This window comes from Typopeltis vanoorti, chromosome 9, assembly GCF_054136105.1.
Source record: "Typopeltis vanoorti isolate ZY-2024b chromosome 9, IOZ_Tvanoo_1.0, whole genome shotgun sequence".
Lineage (NCBI taxonomy): Eukaryota > Metazoa > Arthropoda > Arachnida > Uropygi > Thelyphonidae > Typopeltis > Typopeltis vanoorti.
Genome location: NC_143557.1, coordinates 75,307,502 through 75,332,440, shown reverse-complemented (window position 1 = coordinate 75,332,440; position 24,939 = coordinate 75,307,502). Strand labels below are relative to the sequence as shown.

General features: G+C 36.0%; 1 protein-coding gene across 1 annotated transcript in view; it reads right to left on the bottom strand.

The window, feature by feature from the left end:
- Window positions 1-24,939, bottom strand: part of Vps4 (vacuolar protein sorting 4) — a 216,813-nt gene that overhangs the window by 101,765 nt on the left and 90,109 nt on the right. The window contains exon 6 of the mRNA XM_090398397.1: window positions 16,931-17,049. Within this exon, the coding sequence (XP_090254523.1) occupies window positions 16,931-17,049 (119 nt within the window). The remainder of the gene's footprint in view (window positions 1-16,930; window positions 17,050-24,939) is intronic.

The following is a 24,939-nucleotide window of genomic DNA, read 5'->3' as shown; positions in this document are numbered from 1 at the left end:
TGCTAAGTGGTGAGTAAAAGGAAGAGCATTTATGGATGGATAACTTTAATGAACATTGATAGCAAGAAGGTAACAGAAGCAGAATAAATAGTTAAACTACTGATTAACTTATGTATCATACAGGTGGAAATAATGCAGTAACTGATATGACAAATCTCAATATGAGAAGAGAGGTAGATGAACTGGGATATGTTTAGGATATTAAGAAAATCTCAATGTGAATACAGCCATGTGATGTTAAGTCTCAGCACAGCAGAGCCCCTAGGAATGGAATGAGGACAAGATAGACACGTTGAAAGGAAGCTCGAAGGCAGAAGGTAGCACATAATTATAGACCAACTGGTATATTATGAGTGGATTTAAGGTATTGGAAAAATTGGTTAGGTGTAAAATTCAGAAATGGGTGGATAGAAATATGATACTCTACCTTAGTCGTTTGCTCACTATCTACAAAAAAAAAAAAAAAAAAAAAAAAAGTTGAGTTGGATAGAAGAAATGTCTACATCATGATAATGCTAGATTTTCCAAAGACATTTGAACAAGATATTGCAGGGAACCTTATGTAAATGGGAGTAAATAGAAATGGACATGCAGCTGATAACATGGATAAGAAGATGGCTGATGGAGAGACATCAGAAATGGTGTAAAATATGGTGAAGCTGAATCAAAGAGAAAGCAGGGCACCAGTGGTCCATCATAGGACTCTATACTTGGGCTGCTGCTGTTCAATTTATTGTAATATGAATGATGTTGTAAAGGAATATCCAGTTGTTTCCTAATGATGCTGAACTGTGATAAGCAATAGTTTGATATAGAGATCCTGCAGAATGATCTAAACAGATGGTGGTTTGGAGAAAAGGTAACAATTGCCATTCATTGTATCATAGTGTAAAGTTGTATACTCTTTGGGATGAAAAAAAAAAAAAAAAAAAACAAGCTGTGTATATTACATGGATGGAATGGGACACAGAACTGAAAGAAATTGAAAATATCTTTAAGGATCACTTGAGTAGAATAAACAAAACATAATTTATGCGATAAAATTATAAAATTTCACCCAGCTTATCAAGGGCATCTATGCACATGTACTGGCCACTGAATTAGAAGCCTCTATACATATGTACGTAAATGGCACTAACACAGCATTTATGCAAAATACTTGATCAGGTGTCACTAGGTAACTATTTAAAAATGCTGTTGATCACAATGCAAAAAACCAAGGATCTCTCAGAGTTTGATAAAGGACTTATTGTAGGTGCCCGTCTGGCTGGAGCCATCATTCTGAAAACAGCAAAGCTGACTTGTTTCTCAAGAGATATCTTGGGTGTTTAATCAGTAGAAAAATAACCAGAATTGCTGGTCTAAGAACTGTGGTCCTGAGATAATCTGTCAGGAATGAGATCACCATTGTCTCAGAAGGTTTGTACAGACAAATATAACTTCCTGTTTGCAGCAATTGACCGAAACATTTAATAAAGTTCCCAACCCATATCTCACTGAACAATACACAGGGAATTGAAGAGGATCAATATTGGCAGTCACATGACTATATGGAAACCACAGATTTCTGCACAGAACTGAAAAGTTTGTCTACAGTGGCCTCAAGATCACCGTAATTGGAGACGAAAAAAAGTCATGTGGTCCAACAAGTCATGGTACACTTTGTTTTGTACCAACAGTAGGCAGAGTGTTTGGTGGGAGTCCCATGAAGCAATGAACCCAGTTTGCCTTGTAAACACAACTCAAGGTTCTGGATATAGTGTCGGGCATGTTCTCTTGGTATGGAACAGGTCCCCTGATATTGCTGGAAGGTTTAGTATCCTCCAAGGAATATCTGAACATTGTTGGTGATCAAGTCCATCCTGCAATATTGACTTCTTACCAGAAGATGACAGTTATTTCATGGATGACAATGCTACTACCCATCACGCAAGGACTGTTCAGCAGTGGTTCACTAAGCATGACTGCGACTTCCACCATCTTCCCTGGCCACCACAAAGCCAAGATGTGAACCTCATTGAGAATGTATGGGACATGTTAGAAAAACAGATATGGAAGCAAAATCCTATTCCATCAAATGCAAGCCATTTAAAGGACTATCTGGTGTATGCTGGTATACTATAGATGCAATCCAACACTTTGTGGAATCTATGCCAAACTGCATATGTTCTGTAATTCATGCTAAAGGAGGTCCAACACAGTATTAAATAAAAGTTTCTAATTCAGTAGTCAGTATGTGTATGAATAAATGAGAATATATAAATAAGCAAATGTAAGAAAAAAAAATTTTAAAAAATGAATATGAAGGTGAAATCATGAATTAACAACAGCATATTGTGATATTGTACCAAAGTTCTTACAAAAAATTTAATAGAGACGAGCAATATTAAGACGTCTCTCACATAAACAGGATAAATGTAATCCATTATTATGGAGATTGTGGCAACACAGCTGAGCTTCACAACTTTTTCATTGTACAATCTTTTTCTTTCCATAAGAAAACTGCTTTTATGTAAGAGTTTAGTCTTTTTCCAAAGAACTTGTGTTCAGAGGTGATGGTGTATTATTCAATACCACTACATTGTTCCAGCTCATAGTATTGAATGTAATTTTGATGTTTCTTATGAATTTCTGAACATCTACCAGACTAGTCAAAGTGAAATAAAACACCAAGTAGGCCAATGGGGAAGGAGTCTATTCTTCACATAATCTATAAAGAAGAAATCTTGCAAACAGGATAGATCACCATTTAAAAAGAAATATGCCTTAGTATTTTAGACTTGCAAATTCTTAGATAAAATAAAAAAAAATAATGAGCTAATACCCTAGGTGAGGGTTTTAGTCATATCTAGCTTTTGGAGACTGAGTGGATGGTTCAATCTCCACTGGTAGCCAATCAGAGATAGCTGGCCCAAGACTATCTCTAATTATAAGTAGTAACCGATGAAGAGATGGACAAACAAGTGCTGCTATTTCTTAGTTCTTAACCTCTAACAGGATATTTTAAAGTCTGAAATAATATTGGTTCTACAGTCGATTTTCTCGAGTTTAAGGAACAAAAAACCAAGTTTCCGGGTTGTGGGGGAGGGACCCACTAGCCTGTGCCAGAGATTTACAAACTCAGGAACCTGTTGAAGAAGGGCTTAGAAAAAGTTCCTCCAGTCGGCGACTTGAACTTAAGTCTATCTTCAGATGGTTGCATTTAGATATATGCTTTTAACGGCAATACACTTGACCTTCTGTTGAGAGAGTGCAGGAGAAATGCTATAGCTGTTCATGGATTTACTGATGAAAGACTCACTGTAACCATTAGCAAAAGAAGTGAGCTCTATGAATGGATCCCTATAGTGCCTCATTTTTAATAATTATGATGGTGAGACTGGGCACAAATATAATGGCAGGTGCATGTTTTCTTGCTAAAAATTGAAGTTTCCCATTTGGTTGATGAAGAAATATAAAAAAAGCAAGATGATTGCATTGTATTAGAAACAGAAGATAAAATGTATCCTGGCACTGATAAGAACTCTTGTTTACAGAGCTCACTCCTCCTGCTTCATGCACTGTAACCAATAAACAAGAAAGCAGATTCAGTATATCTATCATCAAATAAAGCCAACAAAAAACTATTCAGTTTCTCAAGAGGAGGTCAACCATATTGCTATTATAATTCCTTATATCAAAAACATTTCTAAGATACTTAGATCTACTGGTTTAAAGTGCTATTCTGTGTCATGTCTGCATTTCTTTCTAGTTTCTGTGAAGAATAGATGTATTCCTACTTGTCTTCCCTGGTGTTTATCAGATCTCTTGCACCTCTGCTAAGAACAATTTGACAGAATACTGTTATCACTTCTAAAACACAAAGTTCTTTGAAAAAAGATGAAGTCTCACACAAAAGCAGTTTCTTTACAGAATGATTACACAATGAGAGAAGTTAAACACTTTGCTACATCATCCCAATCTCAATGAATCTGTTGGGTTTGGTTACCCAAGATTTATCCCCTGTGTGAGAGATAGTGTCTCTTGATACTGCTCAGTGCAATGATTATTAATTTTTTTTTTTTTTTTACACTGTTAGGACTTGAATACAAAATAGTACTGCGTTAACTCATGACTTCACCTTTACATTTGCACAGAATAGTAACCAAAGCAAATAAGGGAAATGACACTATGGCTTTAAACCAATTAGATTACACAGGTAAGTTTGCCTCCCAGATCGTTCTACCTACCTCTCTAAAGACTATGATCCCAATCAGTACACAAATCAAAACACTACATTAGGATTCTTAAATAGGTTACCTCTTGGCAAGTGGAAGTAAAACAGAAACCTTATAACTATAGACTGCCGGATATATATGGATTACCAAAAATCTATAAACAAAATGTGCCATTACATCCCACTGTGAATGGCACTGAATTCACCTACATACAAATTTGCCAAACATTTAGCCAAAGTGCTTACACAATATACTTGGCAACACACCTTCACACATAAAAAAAACTCAGCCCAATTTAAAGCCAGTATAGAAAAGCTCACACTTCAACATACTGACATAATGGCCAGTTCTGATGTCCCCTTTTTATTCACTAATGTCCCACTCAAAGATACCTTAGACCTCATTCAAAACATATTTCCTCTCAATATCTCAGTCCTGTTGCAGTTTGTTAGGCAAGAAAAATTCTACCAACAGACAGACGGAACAGCTATGAGTTCTCCATTTTCTCCTTTGCCTGGCCAACTTCTTCTTGAGACCTTTCAAGAAAAACCCTTAAACTTTGCCCCCATGTAAACCCACTGTCTGGCTAGTACATAGATGATGTGTTTTCCATTTAGCCACATGGACTGGATATGCTCCACATTTTCTTGACACAATAAGTCAGCTTGTGCTCTTAGAGAATACAGAGACAAATGTAAGAAAGCTAAACACCGTGTAAAACTAACTAAACAAAAGTCATGGGAAGACTGGTAAGAACATAGAAAATAAATATCAAGAAGATGGCAAGATATTCTGGAGGTTGTTGAAGAAGCTCAGAAATGGAGGAAAGAGTGCTGTCAAGTATGCAGGTATAAAAGTCTTACAAGTGGCTGCACTGTATAGTTCAGAAGGAATGGACAGAGAGACAAATTTCAGATGATTGGAGTAGAGCTCTCATAATTCCCATATATAAAAAGGGAATTAAAACTAATGTGAGAATTACAGAGGTATTTCTCTACTGGGTATTGCTGGTAAGATATATGCAAGTATACTTGAGAAACGGTTGAGAAGGATTGTGGAAGAGAAGCTTGGTGACCAACAAGCTGGATTCAGGCCAAATAGAGGCTGTCATGATCAGATTTTCACTTTCCAACAAATAGTTGAGAAATCATTGGAATATAACAAACATCTGTACTTAAGTTTTGTAGATGTGGAAAAGGCATACGACAAGATGCCAAGAGAGAAGCTATTCAAAACGCTACAGTTATATGGTGTCAATGGGGCAATACTTTGTCTTTGAGTTGTAAGTCAGCAGTAAGAATTGAAGTACAGGAAGATAGTTTAATGTTAAATCTGGTGTCAGACAAGGATGTACACTGTTCCCCTCTGTTATTATCTATATGGATTACATTATGAAGGGAAGTGGTATTAAACCTGATATCAAAATTGGAGATGTTAATCTCAGTTCTTTACTTTATGTAGATGATGTTATACTTTTAAAAAAATCTGGTTCAAGTTTGCAAGATTCCCTGACTAAATTGAATAACTGTTGTAATAGATTTGGTATGAAGGTCAGCAATAACAAGACAAAGATGATGAAAATAGGCAGAAACATTGAAAATATCAACTGCATTGTGAATGGAGAACCTATAGAACAAATAAAACACTTCAGCTACTTAAGCATGATTTTCAGTGAAGGTGGTAAATTAAATACGGAAATAGACAACAGATTCAATAAAGCTGGTAGGGTAGAAAGTCAAATGAATAAATTTATATGGAATAAGAGAGACATTAGTCAAAACACTAAATTAGCTGTATACAAGACAGTGTTCAAACCAATTTTAACTTATGGATCTGAGAACTGGGTCAGAAGTAAAACACTTGACCAAAGACTAGAGACCGCAGATATGAGAGTCTGAGAAAAATTATGGGCATGAACAGATGGCATCAATGGCAATATCATATTAAAAACAAGGCCATTAGGAAAGAACTTGACATTGTTAGCATCCACGAATATGTTAGCAGAGCTAATTTCAGGGGTATGGTCACTTAAACGGAATGGGAAAGGAAAGATTAGCAAAACAAGTTTTCTCTGCCGGATGGCAGGAAAAAGACACAGAGGAAGACCAAGATATAGGTGAACTGATACAGTAAAAAGTGCCTTAGAAGACAGAAATATAAGATCTGATAATGTTGGAGTCTTGACAGGTAACAGACTGATTTGGAGGAAAATTGTAGATAGGAAGTTAGTAATGATGTAAATTATTCATATAGTACTATCATATCCTGTACACCCCTTGATGGTACCTGTCAGGAATTTGATGATCTAAACCAGGGGTTCTCAACCTTTTCCAGTGGCGTACCACTATAATTAATTCATTATATTAGATGTACCAGTAAGCAAATCTGTTTTCGTACCACCAGGCAGTGGCTCAAGTACCATAGGTTGAGAATCCCTGATCTAAACAATCAACGTCACAGGATCCGGTTTACCTTAGAAAAGGGAAACAACAACAGTCTCCCATTCCTAGTCATTCTGATTACTCACCTGAATGATGAATCCCTGCATTCTCTGTTTACAGAAAACCCACATATACAAGTAGATACTTTCACTAGCAGTCATCCCCCCCCCCCCCAACACCCCAACAATCCTATATAACAGGACAAAATTACAGGTAACCCTCGTATAACGGGGTACTTATACAACGTGGTTTCGACATAACGCTGTTTACAAATCCTATATATTTTCATATATTTTTCACTGCACGACTTAAAAATAAAATTTTATCTTCGTTAAATTTGTGTCTGCCTGTATCGGGCATGTAGTTATAAGTAGCGAATTTATATTAGGGAAAATGCCCTTCAGCATGCATGTATCAATTGTTTATCGTATAAAGTGTTTATTGTTGAAAATTGTCTTTGTTTTCTCCCAGGAAAGCGTATTAAAAATCATAAGTGTGTGTTAATCTCAAGCTGAGCACTTTATTTTCTGGTGAGTTGCATACAATATGTAATGCTTTTTTTATGTAATTTTTTTTTTTGTAATGCCCACATACAGGACTTTTGCGATATCGTTGAAAACGAAATTAGTGAATTAATTGATGGGGAAATAGATTTAAATCAGGAGGGAACTGGTACAATTAATAGATATCGTCGAACCAAATGGTGGGGAAAGTTCTGCTGAAGAGTCTGATTGTGATGAATCCATTAAAGAATTCAGTTTAAAGAAATGAGCAGAAGGATTGGACTTGGCAAGAAAGTTAGGAAGTTATTTTACAGATAATAATCCCTCAATTGAGAGCTCCGGAAAATTCACGAGACAATTGGATATTTGTTTAACACCACATTATGAACTTAATAAAAAATGGCATCATAGTGGCAAGCAAGGATTTATTACTGACTTCTTGATAACTATACCAGTCGAAATGATGTCCAAGAGATTTCAAGTGATGACAACGTCCAGCCACTCATAAATAAAGAACATCTATGAAATGTTATTTTTGAAGACAGTGATGATGATTAAAATATGCACTTTATTTTATTTTGTCTAAAACATTTATGCATTATGTGCAATGAAGTTTATGTAAAATTTGTAATTTTTATAAGTTTATACTATGTATTTGTTTCATAGTTTATATGTTTTCTTAACTTACATGAATTATCTGAACGAAATAAAAATATATTTTTGTTGGATATGTCACTGTTGTTTAAAAAAAAAAAAAAAAAAAAAGATTTCGGAACCTAACTGTACTTTTTCTATGTGATCTAAGTCTCGCATAACGCAGCATTTCTATGGAATCTAATATTCGCATTATACGAGGGTTACCAGTAATCAGTTCTGATAACAGTGCCCTAAACTTGACCATATCCTCAACAATTTCTTAGCCAATGGCTACAACTCTCCCAAAAAATATTAAAACTATATTTCAACTATGGCTTCTGCAGCCACCAAAAACCTTGGTGTGCTTTTTTTGCACAAGATACTACTTCACGTCCTTACAGCTGCTAACGCAATACAAAACCCAAATCTACTCAGTCATGGAATATTGCTCCCATATTTGGGGTGGTACACCAAAATCGTCTCTAAGATTGCTCGATTCTATTCAGAAGAGGGCAATCTGGCTAATTAATGATCCCTCTCTCACAACCACACTTCCATCCCTCTCTCATAGATGTTTCTGTCTTGTGCCTCTTCTACAGATACTTTCATGGACAGTGCTTTGTTGAATTGGCCACTATTATTTCTCCACTCTCATCCAAAATCATTAAAACAAGAGCCACTGCTAACCAACACCCTTTTATAGTCCATCTTGAAACTCACCAAACAATTTCATTGCCTCCTCTTTCATTCCATCTACTTCTGTCGTTTGGAATAGTCTTTCCCACTCTGCCTTCCACAAAGATTATAATCCTCAGCTGTTCAAGCAAAATGTGAACAGACTCATGTATTTTTGGGAGTCCATATAACTCTAGACCCCCCCGATTATATGGACTCCCAAAAATACATAAACAAAATGTGCCATTACGTCCCATAGTGGATGGCATTGATTCCCCCACATATAAATTAGCCAAACATTTAGCCAAAACGCTCACACACTACACTGGCAACACACCATCACACATAAAAAACTCGGCCCACTTTAAAGCCAGTATAGAAAACCTCACACTCCAACACACTGACATAATGGTCAGTTTTGACGTCTCCTCCCTATTCACTAATGTCCCACTCAAAGAAACCCTTGAGCTCATCCAAGCCAAGTTTCCTCCCGATATCTCAGCCCTATTTCAGTTCACAATGAACTCAGGCTATTTCGTTTGGCAAGGAAAGTTCTACAAACAGATAGAGGGGACAGCCATGGGTTCACCACTTTCCCCACCCTTGGCCAATTTCTTTATGGAGACATTTGAAGAAAAAGCCTTAAACTCCGCCCCACAAAAACCCACTATTTGGCTTCGTTATGTGGATGATGTGTTTGCTATTTGGCCACATGGCTCAGACTCACTCCACTCCTTCCTAACACACTTAAACAACCAACATCCCAGAGTCCAGTTCACCTTAGAAAAAGAGGAAAACAACACCCTACCCTTCCTAGACACTTTAATCACCCGCCAGCTTGATGGATCTTTGGTTTTCTCTGTTTACAGAAAACCCACCCACACTGGCAGATACATTCACCAGCAATCCCCCCCCCCCCCTCACAACAATATGGGGTGATAAAAACACTATATAACAGGGCAAAATTAATCTGCTCAGATGACAAGGCCCTGACTATAGAACTAAACCACATCCTCAACACTTTCTTAGCCAATGGCTATAACCCCAAAAAAATCCAAAAAATACTAAAACCTGAAAACCACAACCCCCCTCCCCCCCTCAACAATAAAGACTACACCAAGTCTATCACTATCCCCTACATCCAGGGCACCTCTGAAAAAATAACTAATATCCTCAAGAAATATGACCTTACTTCCTGTTACAGACCATATAAAAAGTTGGCATCCCTTATCCGCTCTACCAAAGACCAACCACTTCCCCTAGACCTACCTGGTGTATACCAGGTCCCTTGCAGCTGCAAATTGTCCTACTTTGGCCAAACAGGCAGAACAACAAATATCAGGATTTCAGAACACCAAGACTACATCCGGTTTCACCAGTACAGCCGCTCTGGGCTGGCAGACCATGCCTTAGATACCCACCATAAAATTCGTTGGAAGAAGACAAAAATAATCCATCGCAGCAAGTTTAAATACGAAAGATTATTCAAAGAATCTTCAGCAGCTCTAAAAAACGTTCCTAACCTCAACAAATTTGGGTGCATGAAACTGCCCCAAATTTGGGAGACTTTCATTATGAGAACTTCAGCCCAACGGCCAAGACTACCAAATTAGCCCGCAAGAGGGCACCATTAGGACTTTAGGAACAAAATTAGTGTCTTAATTTCTGCCTCATTTGCTTTGTTAGTTCCTGTAGTGCATATACCATATCTTTATGTTCCTGAAGATGACAATGTGACATTGTCGAAATATAGAAGTGATTCATTAAAGTTATCTTTAATTAATTTACTTTATATGCGTTGTTAATTCCGTAAATTAATTACCAGTTCTGTTATATGGGTACCAACTGTGAGTATTATTTGGCTGGTTTGTCTATTTTGTTGGATGAAAACAGTTTTCTGGGGGATAACCCCCTGATGCCTCTGTAAGAGACGTTAATTCATCTTCAGTTGTAAAGTCCTATAAATGTTCTTTGCATCCCTATCTAGAATTTAGGGACAGGACATTGTTATTACCATAACAATGTCCTGTTAACAATTATCAAAATAAACATTTTAAATATTCTTTTCTTATTACCTTCAGGATCATTTAGTATATTTTTTACAACTTCTTTCTTACAGCATTCTTTTTTCTCAAACTTTCCCACTTTCTTCTTCAATAAATATTTGTACATTTGAGTCCACAGTTCATATATGAAAGCTGCTTGACTTCTGATTTCAAATGTTCACCTTGTCGATATAATACACCTGGTCGTCAACTTACAACAGTCCGCACTTACGAACACAAAAAAAATTAAAATAATTAATTAATGAATAAATTAATAATAAAGAGGTGCTTAAGGGTCAAAGCTGTATAACTGAGAGGAGACCTCCACATAACCTTTAAAGGAATGCGGAGAGCCAACCAGAGCTTCTGACCTATGTCCAATCCTTACCTTCTCGTGATGCACCCCATTGTGTAGTTACCTGGATAGTTAACGAACGAGGATGGGCTGGCAATTTGGGATTTAGCCGACCAAATTGTATTCTTATTGGTTAAACCAAAATAAAAAATGATGGTACAACATGACAAAATTTCATGCCGGCTGGGGCGTCGCCCGTTTAAACAAGGCCCTCGTTGTTTTTGCCAGGGAACCAGGGTGAACAGCAAAAAGTTAGCTACTGGAACAAATCTGAAAACACACACCCCAACTCAACATCACCAGAGTTAAAGATCAGGACTATCAACATAAGAAGCCTGAATGGCAAAGAAATGGAGCTAGCTGAGGAATTAGATAAGTACCAGATCGACATAATAGGGGTGACTAAAACAAAAAAGACAAAAACTGGTGAGATCTTTCTGAGCAATAAATACAAAATGTTATATTCAGGCAATGACAATCGAGGAAAAGAAGAAGTAGCCATAGTATTCAACACAAAATACGAGGCTAATCTTCTTGAATGGCAGTCAGTCTCAAGTAGAGTAATGTGGGCAAATATGAAATTGGGGAACTGGCCAATGAGACTTATATTTGACTATGGTCCCACAGAAGGTTCCTAAGGTAGAAGTGGGTGAATTTTTTGAGGGCTTTAGAAAAAGCAACTGACACAATGAAAAAGGAAAAGTTGGTCCTTGTTGGGGATCTAAATAACAGAGTAGGAAATGATTGTGAGACATATAAAAATATTTTGGGAAAATTTGGAGAAAAGAGCAAAGTTAATAATAATGGCAAATATCTGTTGGATTTCTGCTCAGGACATGGACTGGTTATTACTAACACCATGTTCCAACATAAAAATGTGCACAAATTCACATGAGAGAAGAGGCAAGGAATAAGAAAAGTCTCATTGACTATGTTATTGTTGATAGTGATGTTTTTTCTCCCAGGTGCAGGACACCAGAGTGTACAGAGGATTTGAAATTGGAAGTGATCACTATTTAGTCTTGAGCAGGATAAAATTGAATTTCATATTGAAAAGAATATCATGTAAGAAAGTTTTAAAGCAAATAAAAGTTGAGCAGCTCTCAGATGTGAACTGTAGACTAAAATACACAAAGATTATTGAAGAAAAAATGAAAGAGTTTGAGAACAGGAATCAAACCTTGGAGATTCAGTGGCAAACTCTGAAGAAAAGATTGATTGATTCTGCCAGAGAGGCATGTGGTGAGGTTGTCTGCAAGGATAAAAAAAAATCAGAACTCCCTTGTGGACACAGGAAGTTAAAGAGGCAGTGAAGGAAAAGAAGAAAGCATATCAAAAGTTCCTGGCAAATAAGTCAGCTTGTGCTCTTAGAGAATACAGAGACAAATATAAGAAAGCTAAACAGTGTGTAAAACTAGCTAAACAAAAGTCATGGGAGGACTTTGGCAAGAACATAGAAAATAAATATCAAGAAGGTGGCAAAATATTCTGGAGGTTGTTGAAGAAGCTTAGGAATCGAGGAAAGAGTGCTGTAAAAGGAATTAGAGATGATAAAGGTGAAATGAAATCGGGAGAAAAAGATATCCTCGAAGTATGGAGTAATTACTTTGAAAATTTGCTAAATGAAACAAGCAGTGATGACAGCACAGTGATAAAAAGCACTCACCAGGCATGCAGTCAGGAATACATATCCATACTTGAAGCAGAAAAAGCCATCAAAGGCTTCAAATGTGGAAAGGCAGCAGGAGTAGATGATATTCGACCAGATTATCATCTACTCCTGATTGGATGTGAGAGCTCTACTCCGATGATTGGAGTAGAGCTCTCATAGTGCCTATATATAAAGAAGGGAAATAAAATTGAATGTGAGAATTACAGAGGTATATTCCTATTGAGTGTTCTGGTAAGATATATGCAAGTATACTTGAGAAACGGTTGAGAAGAATTGTGGAAGAAAAGCTTGGTGAAGAACAAGCTGGATTAAGGCCAAATAGAGGCTGTCAGGATCAGATCTTCACTTTATGACAAATAGTGGAGAAATCATGAGAATATAACAAAGTTCTGTATTTAAGTTTTGTTGATTTGGAAAAGGCATATGACAAGGTGCCAAGAGAGAAGCTATTCAATACGCTACAGTTATATGGTGTCAATGGGGCATTATATCAAGCAATACGTAGTGTTTATTTGAGTTGTAAGTCAGCAGTCAGAATTGAAGGAAGTACAGGAAGATGGTTTAATGTTAAATCTGGTGTGAGACAAGGATGTACATTATCTACTCTGTTATTCATTATCTATATTTATCATGTTATGAAGGAAAGTGGTATTAAAAATGATATCAGAATTGGAGATGTTAATGTCAGCTCTTTGCTTTATGCGGATGATATTATACTTCTAAATAAATCCGCTACAAGTTTGCAAGATTCTCTGACTAAATTGAATAACTGTTGTAATAGATATGGTATGAAGGTCAGCAATAAAAAGACAAAGACAATGAAAATAGGCAGAATTATTGAAAATGTCAACTGTGGAACAAGTAAAACATTTCGCTAATTAGGCAAATTTTTAGTGAAGATGGTAAATTAAATATGGAAATAGACAACAGAATTAACAAAGCTGGTATGGTAGGAAGTCAATTGAATAAATTCATATGGAATATGAGAGAAATTAGTCAGAACACTAAATTAGCTGTATACAAGACAGTGTTCAAACCTGTTTTAACTTATGGATCTGAGAGCTGGGTCAGAAGTAAAACACTTGACCAAAGACTAGAGATCGCAGATATGAGCGTCCTGATAAAGATTATAGGCGTGAACAGATGGAATCAATGGCAATATCATATTAAAAACGAGAATATTAGGAAATAACTTGACATTGTCAGCATCCAGGAATGCGTTAATAGAGCTAATCTCAGATGGTATGGTCACTTAATGATGTAAATTTTTCATGTAGTACTATCATATCCTGTATACCCCTTGAGAGTACATGGCAGGAATTTGATGATGATGATTAATTATAAATCAGGCAGCTGCACGTATGATAACTATCTCTCACATACACTCAGTCGCTTTCAAGCATCTGTTGGGTGTGGTGTATTAATTAAAATTCTACTGAAATACTACCCATAATTTGATATTTTAAGGACATTTGTGACATAAAGATTGTATAATATGAACACGTATTCACAAGAAAGATATTTAATTAGCCAAATATTTCGGTCTGAAAATTGCAGACCATCTTTAGTGGCACTACAAGAACAGTTTAAAAAATACAAGGTGGAAACTAACAATACATCATTTATAAATAGAACAAGCTACGTGATGTTATATCACTAAATATTAAAGGGAAATATTTTTAAGCAGACATGATTGAATTGAAGATATTAATTAATAATTTCAAAAAATTTTTAAATAACAAAAATAATGTGAATTAATGAGTTATTCTGATTAGACTTTCCCAGATTTTTGATACAGATATACAGTCATTCCAATTAAGGTTAGGACGATGGACTAAGGCCTCTACGCTTTCTTTGAATAAATGTTCAAATTTATAGTGGGACCTATGTAAGAGGCAAGTTTTTGACCAAAGGATGTTGTGGTTAGTTTCTATTCCATGCTGGACCAATCCACATTTTTCGGGTTTGTTGCGATGAATGGAGGATTGATGTTCCTGGATTCTTTTTTCTAAAGAGCATCCAGTCAAAATAGGAGAGATCACAGTTGCAGGGAATTTGATAAACCTCCAGGAACAGACATAGTTGAGCGTTTGTCTTTAGAAGAAGAAAAATGGGAAGATAATTTATTAATAGGTGAATAAGTAGCTGTTAACTCCTATTTCTTCAGAATTCTTGAAATAGGTTCTGAAATCTCGGAGATGTATGGAATTGGAACTCGATGTATTGAATCTTTGTTGTTTAGAGGTGGATTATAAGAATCGAGAAGATGTTGTGTACTCTTTTCGGAAAAGCCATCGAGTTTCATGTACTGTTGGATGGTAGAAAGTTCTTTCTCTAGAAAATTAGAAGTAGAACAATTAGTTTTGGCTCTTCTGATTAGACATTTTATGATTCCTCTTTTTTTTTTTTTTACACAGAAGATTTTCAGGCTAGTACTGGATGGTTTAAGTGTTTTAAAAAAAGATTTGCTTGCATAATGTACGTGTCACAGGAGAAGCAGGAAGTGCAGATGAAGCCCAAAAATTTGTTGATTGTGTAGACTCTTTATTCAAAGATTATCTACCGGAACAAACATTTAACATAGATGAAACGGGCTTGCAATGGAAACGCATGCTTAATCGTACATACATATACACCAAGAAGCAAAAAGGATGCCAGGATTCAAAGCTTTGATGGATCGGTTGATTTTGTTGCTTGGTGGGAATGCCGCGGTTTTAAGCTGAAGCCTTTTCTCATTTATCGTTCAGAAAACCCTCGTGCATTTAAGCACATCAACAAGCACACACTGCCCATTTACTACCATTCAAACCCTAAAGCTTGGATGACTCAAGCACTGTTCGAAGACTGGTTCATGAACTGCTTTATTTCCCAGGCTTGTGAATATTGTGCGGAGAGAGGTATCCCTTTCAAGATTTTATTGATGATGGACAATGCCCCTGGCCACCCTCCTCATCTGGATGACCTTCAACATGATGTTAGAGTGGTTTTTATGCCACCTAACACAACCATTCCATTCAACCCATGGATCAGGGTGCTATTTCAGCATTCAAAGCTCACTACCTCAGAACGACATTCGCACAAGCCATCGAAGCGATAGATTCTGATGCTGATTTATCTTTGCGAGACTTTTGGAAGCAGTACAACATTCTTCAGTGTATCAAGAATATTTCGACCGCATGGGAACGTGTAACAAAGAATTGTATGTCGGGACTTTGGAAAAAGTGTCTATAAAATGTTACGCGAATACATTTGAAGGATTTGAAAAAGGAGAAGAACTGGAAGTGATTACAGAAAAATTAGTTAAACTTGCAAAAAATCTAAAATTAGAATGTGAAATAGAAGATGTAGAGGAGTTGCTAGATTGTGAAATAAAAGAACTTTCGGATGAAGAGTTGATTGAATTGGAAACACAGAGTGTCAGAAGAAAAAGCGAGAGAGGAAGAAGAGGAGCCAGAAAAGTAATTCACTGCAAAGAGTTTATCAGATTCTTTTTCGCAACTGAATAAAGCTCTCACCAGTTTCGAAGCAATGGACCCTAATATAGAATGTATCATTCAAGATGCTGTGCGTTGTTATCGTGAGATATACGAAGAAAAAAAGAAACAAACTGTTCAAACAAAGCTCAGCATGTTCCTCATCAAGAGAATATCTCCTACCTCAACCCAAGAACAGGATCCTGACGATCCACAATCCAGCACAAGCAAAGATTAAAAATTGATTTTGTAAATTTCATTTGTATTAATTTTTACATTAATTTTAGATTGTATTTTTGTGTTTAACAGTACAGTATGTACAGTATTATTTTTCACATTATGTACAATATACATAATTATAAATTTAAAAGATTATAAAAATAAATTATAAAGATGATAAAAAGATCAGAAAGGTTAAAGCATACTGCTAATAAATATATGGCCGACATACGACCTGTCAGCCAGAATGGAAGGCGGTCATAAGTCGCCGACCAAGTGTACTCATTTTTACCCTGCCAAAAGTAGATGCTGATCACTTCCTCTATTTTGAATTTTATGTATACTCATATATCCTAAACCAGTCTAAAGTTATTATTGTCAACAATAGCATAAATTATAACATGTTTCTTAGTGATTATATACATTAATAATATACTTCCATTATAAAACAATATAAAATTATTCTAAGATGAAATTCCAGTCTTCATTAGATCTCTACTTCCTCCCTTCTCCCCATATCTTATTTCCCCCTGCACTTTTTTTATATGATGTAAACAGCAAATGAACATAAAAAAATTCTCTGGATATGCAACAGAATAGATAAATCAAAACAAAATGTATTGTGTAAATAAATAAATTATGGAAATACTACATTAATGCTTTTGCTATTAAAAAAGATAGCTTGGAAACTGACTTTTCACTCTCTCCAAGCCACTTTGACATCAGATGTGATGATGATACAGAAAAAAATGTAGAATTGTTAGCTTCTGTAGCCACTGCTTTAGCTAAAAATGATTTTCCTGTTCCTGGTGGCTGTAAAAAGGGATAATAATAATATATTATGTTTATTAAAACAAGTACTACATTGACATAAATAAAATTATTACCAATCAAGTTCTTTCCATTTTATGTTAACATTTTAAAAATTCATATATATTAAAATGTTATAAGAATTATAATAATTAAAAGAAAAAATAATGAGGAAAAAAACAAGTATGGCAAGGAAGACAGAATTGTAATATGATAAGCTATCTACTGAGGCCAAAGGAAATCTTAAATCGTCTGCATTTCTTTGTATTCCCTTGGACTCAGTAGATAGCTTATCATATTACAATGTTGTCTACCAAGCCAAAAGTCCAAGAAATCGAACTTTTCACCCAGTTATTTAAGTCGTAAATCTTGCAACGTGTTCCAGGAATAGAAAGAATGAAACAGGCCCACTGAACGAGTGGTGTCAAAAAGCAGAGGGTAGCAAATTATAATTAAAGAACAATGCAAAACAGAAGCAATGAATTGTACAGTGATGGTGGTGGTGCTTACTGCCTTGTAGAAGTTTGCTATGTCAAGAATTATCAACTCCTGATGTGTACTCTCTTGTAATGTATAGGGTAGTATGGTAGTACAGCAATAACAAACACTTGCTATAGTGAACCCTTCGGAACCAAGACAGTTTTCTAAAGTGTTACTGCTGAATTAAAAAATATAACAAACCTAACAAGAAATTATATTCTCAGTTTAATCCTTTACTCAAGCATAAGCAAACAAAGTTTATGTGCAAATTACCCTTCACAAATATAAAACAATAATATAACTTCTCACTGCAAGACGCAAGACAAGGTTTTGCTATGGTGAATTTGGAGGAAAAAAATATTGATTCCTCTCTCCCCTCCACTCCCATGAAACAATGGAAATAATGAGAAAGAGAACCAAAACAAAAGAAATCGCAAGAAATAAAATAAATTGTAAGGACAATGGAAAGTGCAGGAAATAACACAAAAGAAATGGTAGCAAACATCACTAAGGAGATTGTGGGGAAATATAAATGAAAAACAAAGTAAATCATAATAGATTAACAACAGGATACAAAGGATTGGCACACACACACAAAATAACAAAAAGAAGTACAAATGAAACAGGAGAGATTAGAACTAGAAGAATATGAAATTATAGAAATGAAAATATAGAATTAATGTTTAAATTTCAAAATGTTATGTGAGTTTAAATTAATGTCACTTACATGAAATCTTCATAATAAACAAAAAATATTCGCAATCTGTACCACATTAAAACTGAAAACAGCCTGAAAGCTTCAGAGTGAATTAACTTTATAACTGGTCACCTCCAATTGCAAACAGAAAGGGAATACAAGTAATGAATATTAATCTGCATTAGCCTGAAGAGAAAAAGTGATTGACACAGTTGGTGTGAATGTCAGCTCATACAACCCAATGACATACAGTTGACATAAATTGATACTGTTCTCATAAAACTATAAATTAAAGAAATATTTCACGATATGCAGTATTTCTTTAATTCAAAGTTTAAGGTAAAAATTACAAAATTTGTTTGGGTAACATCTCATTTTGTATTTGAAAGATTCTTTGTTCATAATGTAAAAAAAAAAAAATTCAAATTTCTGATTTAGAATTGAGTTATCATCATCAAATTCGTGCCATGTACCATCATATCATATCATATATCATATCATATCCTGAACACCTCTTAGGTGTACAGGATATGATAGTTAATTTGTACCATCATTCTATATTTTGGTTTAAGCCATTAAGAATACAATTTGGTTGGCTAAATCCCAAATTGCCAGCCCATCCTCATTCGTTCAGCATCCAGGTAGATACCTAACAGAGTGCACCACAAGAAGGTGAGGATTGGACATTAGGTCAGAAGTCCTGGTCGGTTCTCTGCATTCCTTTAAAGGCTATGTGGAGGTCTCCTCTCAGTTATACATCTCTGACCCTTAAGCACCCCAGAATTGAGCTTTTGACCTAAAAGTTTCATTTGAATTGAACAGTCAACACATATTTAGTTCATTTAAGAAATTACCTGAAATCTTCATATTGAAATATGAAGATTTCAGGTAAGTGACATTAATTTAAGCTAATCTAACATTTCAAAATGTAAACATTAATTTAATTCCAGATTTTCATTTTTATAATTTCATACTCGTCTAGCTTTCTCGTGTTGTCAACCTGTGTGTTTTATGTGATCCTTTCTGTCATCGATGAATGACTTTCTGCTATTTTCTTTGTTCTGTTTCCTGTTTGGTCCTACTTCTTATTTATTTCATTCTATTTCCAGCTATTATTTCTTGTGATTTCCTTTGTTCTACTTCTTGTGTTTTTCTTTTGTTTCCAGTATTTTCCATAATTTTATTTGTTCTATTTCCTGCAATTTTCCTTTGTATTCTATCATTGACATATAATTTTCCACCACTTCCTTGTCTAATGATTATGACATCATTTGGTAGGAAACTAGATTTTCTACTATCATGAATGTTTTGAGTTTTTATGGCCTCTGCAGCAAGCTTAAAATAGCACTGATTCTATGGGATATATTGCCAGGAGTTTTCCATTGTTTATCATAGTGCATCATTCATTATGGTGCACATCTACTGTACCACATTATTTATTTATTATCTTTTTTTAATAATGCCGATTCCAAACACAAGAAGTTGGCAGGTTGATACATGGTATGTTAGCATTTCAAATAGGCAGAGCTGAGAAAGAAGAAATTTGTTCACCTTTGATTTCACAAGCCATTTGTGCATTCTTGGGAAAGCACTGATGAGGAGAGATTGTTTCAGAAGAAAGAATGAAAGAGGAATTTGTTCTGAGAGTTTGGAGTTGAACTGTAAAGGACCATTTGGGTGGCTGCTATATACATTCTAATGGATTTAGTAGAGAGTGGGAAGAATGGAGCAGGAGAGATGAATTACCATGGAAGTATTTATAGAGCATGCAAGTAGGAAAAACTAAACATGTATGAAAATGGGTAATGTGAGTTGGATCATTAATCAACCTAAGTATTATCTTATGTATTGAGCCAAGTATTTTTAAGGAGCTCTCAGGAACACCATTCCAAATGTGAGAGGAGTATCCAACAGGTGAGAAGAGATTTGTCATCTGTATAAGGTAAATAGCCTTTTATAGGTAACATAACATATTGAGCAAGAGAAATCTTAAATGCTTTTGAATGGCAAGGAGGCAATAGTTGTAATGTTTTGATGCTGACAGAAAGAGAGGCCTGATGAGTAATCCCAAAAAGGGAAATCTCGTTTCACCTTATTTAGAAATATGAGTGTTATCAAAAGTAAGACTGAAAGAAAATGGATCATTTTTGTGGAAAATAAGGCAGCACTATGTTTTGCTATCATTACAACTGACACAGTTACCTTAACCGTGTCCATTTCAATGCTAGCAGGTTCTATAAATTGTGGTGATTGCATCAAGGAAGAAGGCAGTGCACTGCCATCAACAAAAATAGTGCACTGGATTGGCAGTCAACTGGAGTAAGTCACTAATATATAGAGGGAAGAGTTCACTTGTTTTTCATAAGTGACTTCTTGGTCAGTATGTAATAATATATATAATTTGATAATACACTGGTGCCCAAAAGCTATGGGCGAACTACATTTTTACCTGTATATGAAAAAATTTTCATGATTATAGCCAAATGAGGACATAAATTTATTGTCAGCATATTAATTATATTACACAAAAAATGTGTTGTTGGGGTGATTAAGGGTCAAAGCTGTATAACTGAGAGGAGACCTCCACATAGCCTTTAAAGGAATGTGGAGAACCGATGAGGGCTTCTGACCTAATGTCCAATCCTCACCTCTCATTGTGCACCCTGTTGGGAATCTACCTGGATACTGAACGAACAAGGATGGGCTGGCAATTTGGGATTTAGCCGACCAAATTGTATTCTTCCTGGTTAAACCAAAATACAAAAGGATGGTACAACATGACAAAATTTCATGCCAGCTGGGGCGCCGCCCGGTTAAACAAGGCCTCCGTTGTTTTTGCCAGGGAACCAGGGCGAACAGCAAAAAGTCAGCTACTGGAACAAATCTGAAAACACACCCCAACTCAACATCAGCAGAGTTAAAGATCGGTACTATCAACATAAGAAGCCTGAATGGCAAAGAAATGGAGCTAGCTGAGGAATTAGATAAGTACCAGATCGACATAATAGGGGTCACTGAAACAAAAGACAAAAACTGGTGAGATCTTTCTGAGCAATAAATACAAAATGTTATATTCAGGCAATGACAATCAAGGAAAAGAAGGAGTAGCCATAGTATTCAACACTAAATATGAAGCTAATCTTCTTGAATGGCATACAGACTCAAGTAGAGTGATGTGAGCAAATATGAGAATGGGGAACAATGAGACTTATTTGTGCCTATAGTTTCAAAGAAGGTTCTACTAAGGTAGAAGTGGAGGAATTTTTTGAGGCTTTAGAGAAAGCTACTGACACAATGAAAAAGGAAAAGTTGGTCCTTGTTGGGGATCTAAATAACAGAGTAGGAAATGATTATGAGACATACAAAAATATTTTGGGAAAATTTAGAGAAAAGAGCAAAGTTAATAATAATGGCAAATATCTGTTGGATTTCTGCTCAGGACATGGACTGGTTATTACTAACACCATGTTCCAACATAAAAATGTGCACAAATTCACATGGAGAGAAGAAGCAAGGTCTCATTGACTATGTTATTGTTATAGTGATGTTTTCTCCCTGGTGCAGGACACCAGAGTGTACAGAGGATTTGAAATTGGAAGTGATCACTATTTAGTCTTGAGCAGGATAAAATTGAATTTCATATTGAAAAGAATATCATGTAAGAAAGTTTTAAAGCGAATAAAAGTTGAGCAGCTCTCAGATGTGAACTGTAGACTAAAATACACAAAGATTATTGAAGAAAAAAAGAAAGAGTTTGAGAACAGGAATCAAACCTTGGAGATTCAGTAGCAAACTCTAAAGAAAACATTGATTGATTCTACCAGAGAAGCATGTGGTGAGGTTGTCTGCAAGGATAAAAAAATCAGAACTCCCTGGTGGACACAGCAAGCTAAAGAGGCAGTGAAGGAAAAGAAGAAAGCATATCAAAAGTTCCTATCAAATAAGTCAGCTTGTGCTCTTAGAGAATACAGAGACAAATGCAAGAATGCTAAACACTGTGTAAAACTAGTTAAACAAAAGTCATGGGAGGACTTTGGCATGAACATTGAAAATAAATATCAAGAAGGTGGTAAGATATTCTGGAGGTTGTTGAAGAAGCTTAGGAATCGAGGAAAGAGTGCTGTAAAAGGAGATAGAGATGATAAAGGTGAAACGAATATGGGAGAAAAAGATATCCTTGAAGTATGGAGTAATACTTTGAAAAAAACTGCTAAATGAAACACAGTGAGGACAGCACAGTGGTAATAAACACTGACCAGGCATGCAGTCAGGAATACATATCCATACTTAAAGTCGAAAAAGCCATCAAAGGCCTGAAATGTGGAAAGGCAGCAGGAGTAGATGATATTCGACCAGAAATGCTGAAGTATGGTGGTATAAAAGTATTACAGTGGCTGCACTGTATAGTTCAGAATGCCTGGATAGAGGGACGAATTTCCGATTATTGGAGTAGAGCTCTCATAGTACCCATATATAAAAAGGGAAATAAAACTGAATGTGAGAATTACAGAGGTATTTCCCTACTGAGTATTTCTTGTATGGGGTGCTTAAGGGTCAAAGCTGTATAACTGAGAGGAGACCTCCACATAGCCTTTAAAGGAATGTGGAGAACCGACCAGGGCTTCTGACCTAATGTCCAATCCTCACCTTCTCGTGGTGCACCCTGTTGGGTATCTACTTTGATACTGAACGAATGAGGATGGGCTGGCAATTTGGGATTTAGCCGACCAAATTGTATTCTTATTGGTTAAACCAAAATAAAAAATGATGGTACAACATGACAAAATTTCATGCCGGCTGGGGCGTCGCCCGGTTAAACAAGGCCCCCGTTGTTTTCGCCAGGGAACCAGGGCGAACAGCGAAAAGTCAGCTACTGGAACAAATCTGAAAACAAACCCCAACTCAACATCACCGGAGTTAAAGATCGGTACTATCAACGTAAGAAGCCTGAATGGCAAAGAAATGGAGCTAGCTGAGGAATTAGATAAGTACCAGATCGACATAATAGGGGTGACTGAAACAAAAAAGACCAAAACTGGTGAGATCTTTCTGAGCAATAAATACAAAATGTTATATTCAGGCAATAACAATCAAGGAAAAGAAGGAGTAGCCATAGTATTCAACACAAAATACGAGGCTAATCTTCTTGAATGGCAGTCAGTCTCAAGTAGAGTAATGTGGGCAAATATGAGAATGGGGAACTGGACAATGAGACTTATTTGTGCCTATGGTCCCACAGAAGGTTCTACTAAGGTAGAAGTGGAGGAATTTTTTGAGGCTTTAGAAAAAGCAACTGACACAATGAAAAAGGAAAAGTTGGTCCTTGTTGGGGATCTAAATAGTAGAGTAGGAAATGATTGTGAGACATACAAAAATATTTTGGGAAAATTTGGAGAAAAGAGCAAAGCTAATAATAATGGCAAATATCTGTTGGATTTCTGCTCAGGACATGGGCTGGTTATTACTAACACCATGTTCCAACATAAAAATGTGCACAAATTCACATGGAGAGAAGAGGCTAGGAATAAGAAAAGTCTCATTGACTATGTTATTGTTGATAGTGATGTTTTCTCCCTGGTGCAGGACACCAGAGTGTACAGAGGATTTGAAATTGGAAGTGATCACTATTTAGTCTTGAGCAGGATAAAATTGAATTTCATATTGAAAAGAATAACATGTAAGAAAGTTTTAAAGCGAATAAAAGTTGAGCAGCTCTCAGATGTTAACTGTAGACTAAAATACAGAAATATTATTGAAAAGAAAATGAAAGAGTTTGAGAACAGGAATCAAACCTTGGAGATTCACTGGCAAACTCTGAAGGAAACATTGATTGATTCTGCCAGAGAGGCATGTGGTGAGGTTGTGTGCAAAGATAAAAAAATCAGAACTCCCTGGTGGACACAGGAAGTTAAAGAGGCAGTGAAGGAAAAGAAGAAAGCATATCAAAAGTTCCTGGCAAATAAGTCAGCTTTTACTCTTACAGAATACAGAGACAAATGTAAGAAAGCTAAACAGTGTGTAAAACTAGCTAAACAAAAGTCATGGGAGGACTTTGGCAAGAATATAGAAAATAAATATCAAGAAGGTGGCAAAATATTCTGGAGGTTGTTGAAGAAGCTTAGGAATGGAGGAAAGAGTGCTGTAAAAGGAATTAGAGATGATAAAGGTGAAATGAAAACAGGAGAAAAAGATATCCTTGAAGTATGGAGTAATTACTTTGAAAAACTGCTAAATGAAACAAGCAGTGATGACAGCACAGTGATAAAAAACACTGACCAGGCATGCAGTCAGGAATACATATCCATACTTGAAGTAGAAAAAGCCATCAAAGGCTTGAAATGTGGAAAGGCAGCAGGAGTAGATGATATTCGACCAGAAATGCTGAAGTATGGTGGTATAAGAGTCTTACAGTGGCTGCACTGCATGGTTCAGAAAGCCTGGACAGAGGGACGAATTCCCGATGATTGGAGTAGAGCTCTCATAGTACCCATATATAAAAAGGGAAATAAAACTGAATGTGAGAATTACAGAGGTATTTCCCTACTGAGTGTTCCTGGCAAGATCTATGCAAGTATACTTGAGAAACGGTTGAGAAGAATTGTGGAAGAAAAGCTTGGTGAAGAACAAGCTGGATTCAGGCCAAATAGAGGCTGTCAGGATCAGATCTTCACTTTACGACAAATAGTCGAGAAAGCATGGGAATATAACAAAGATCT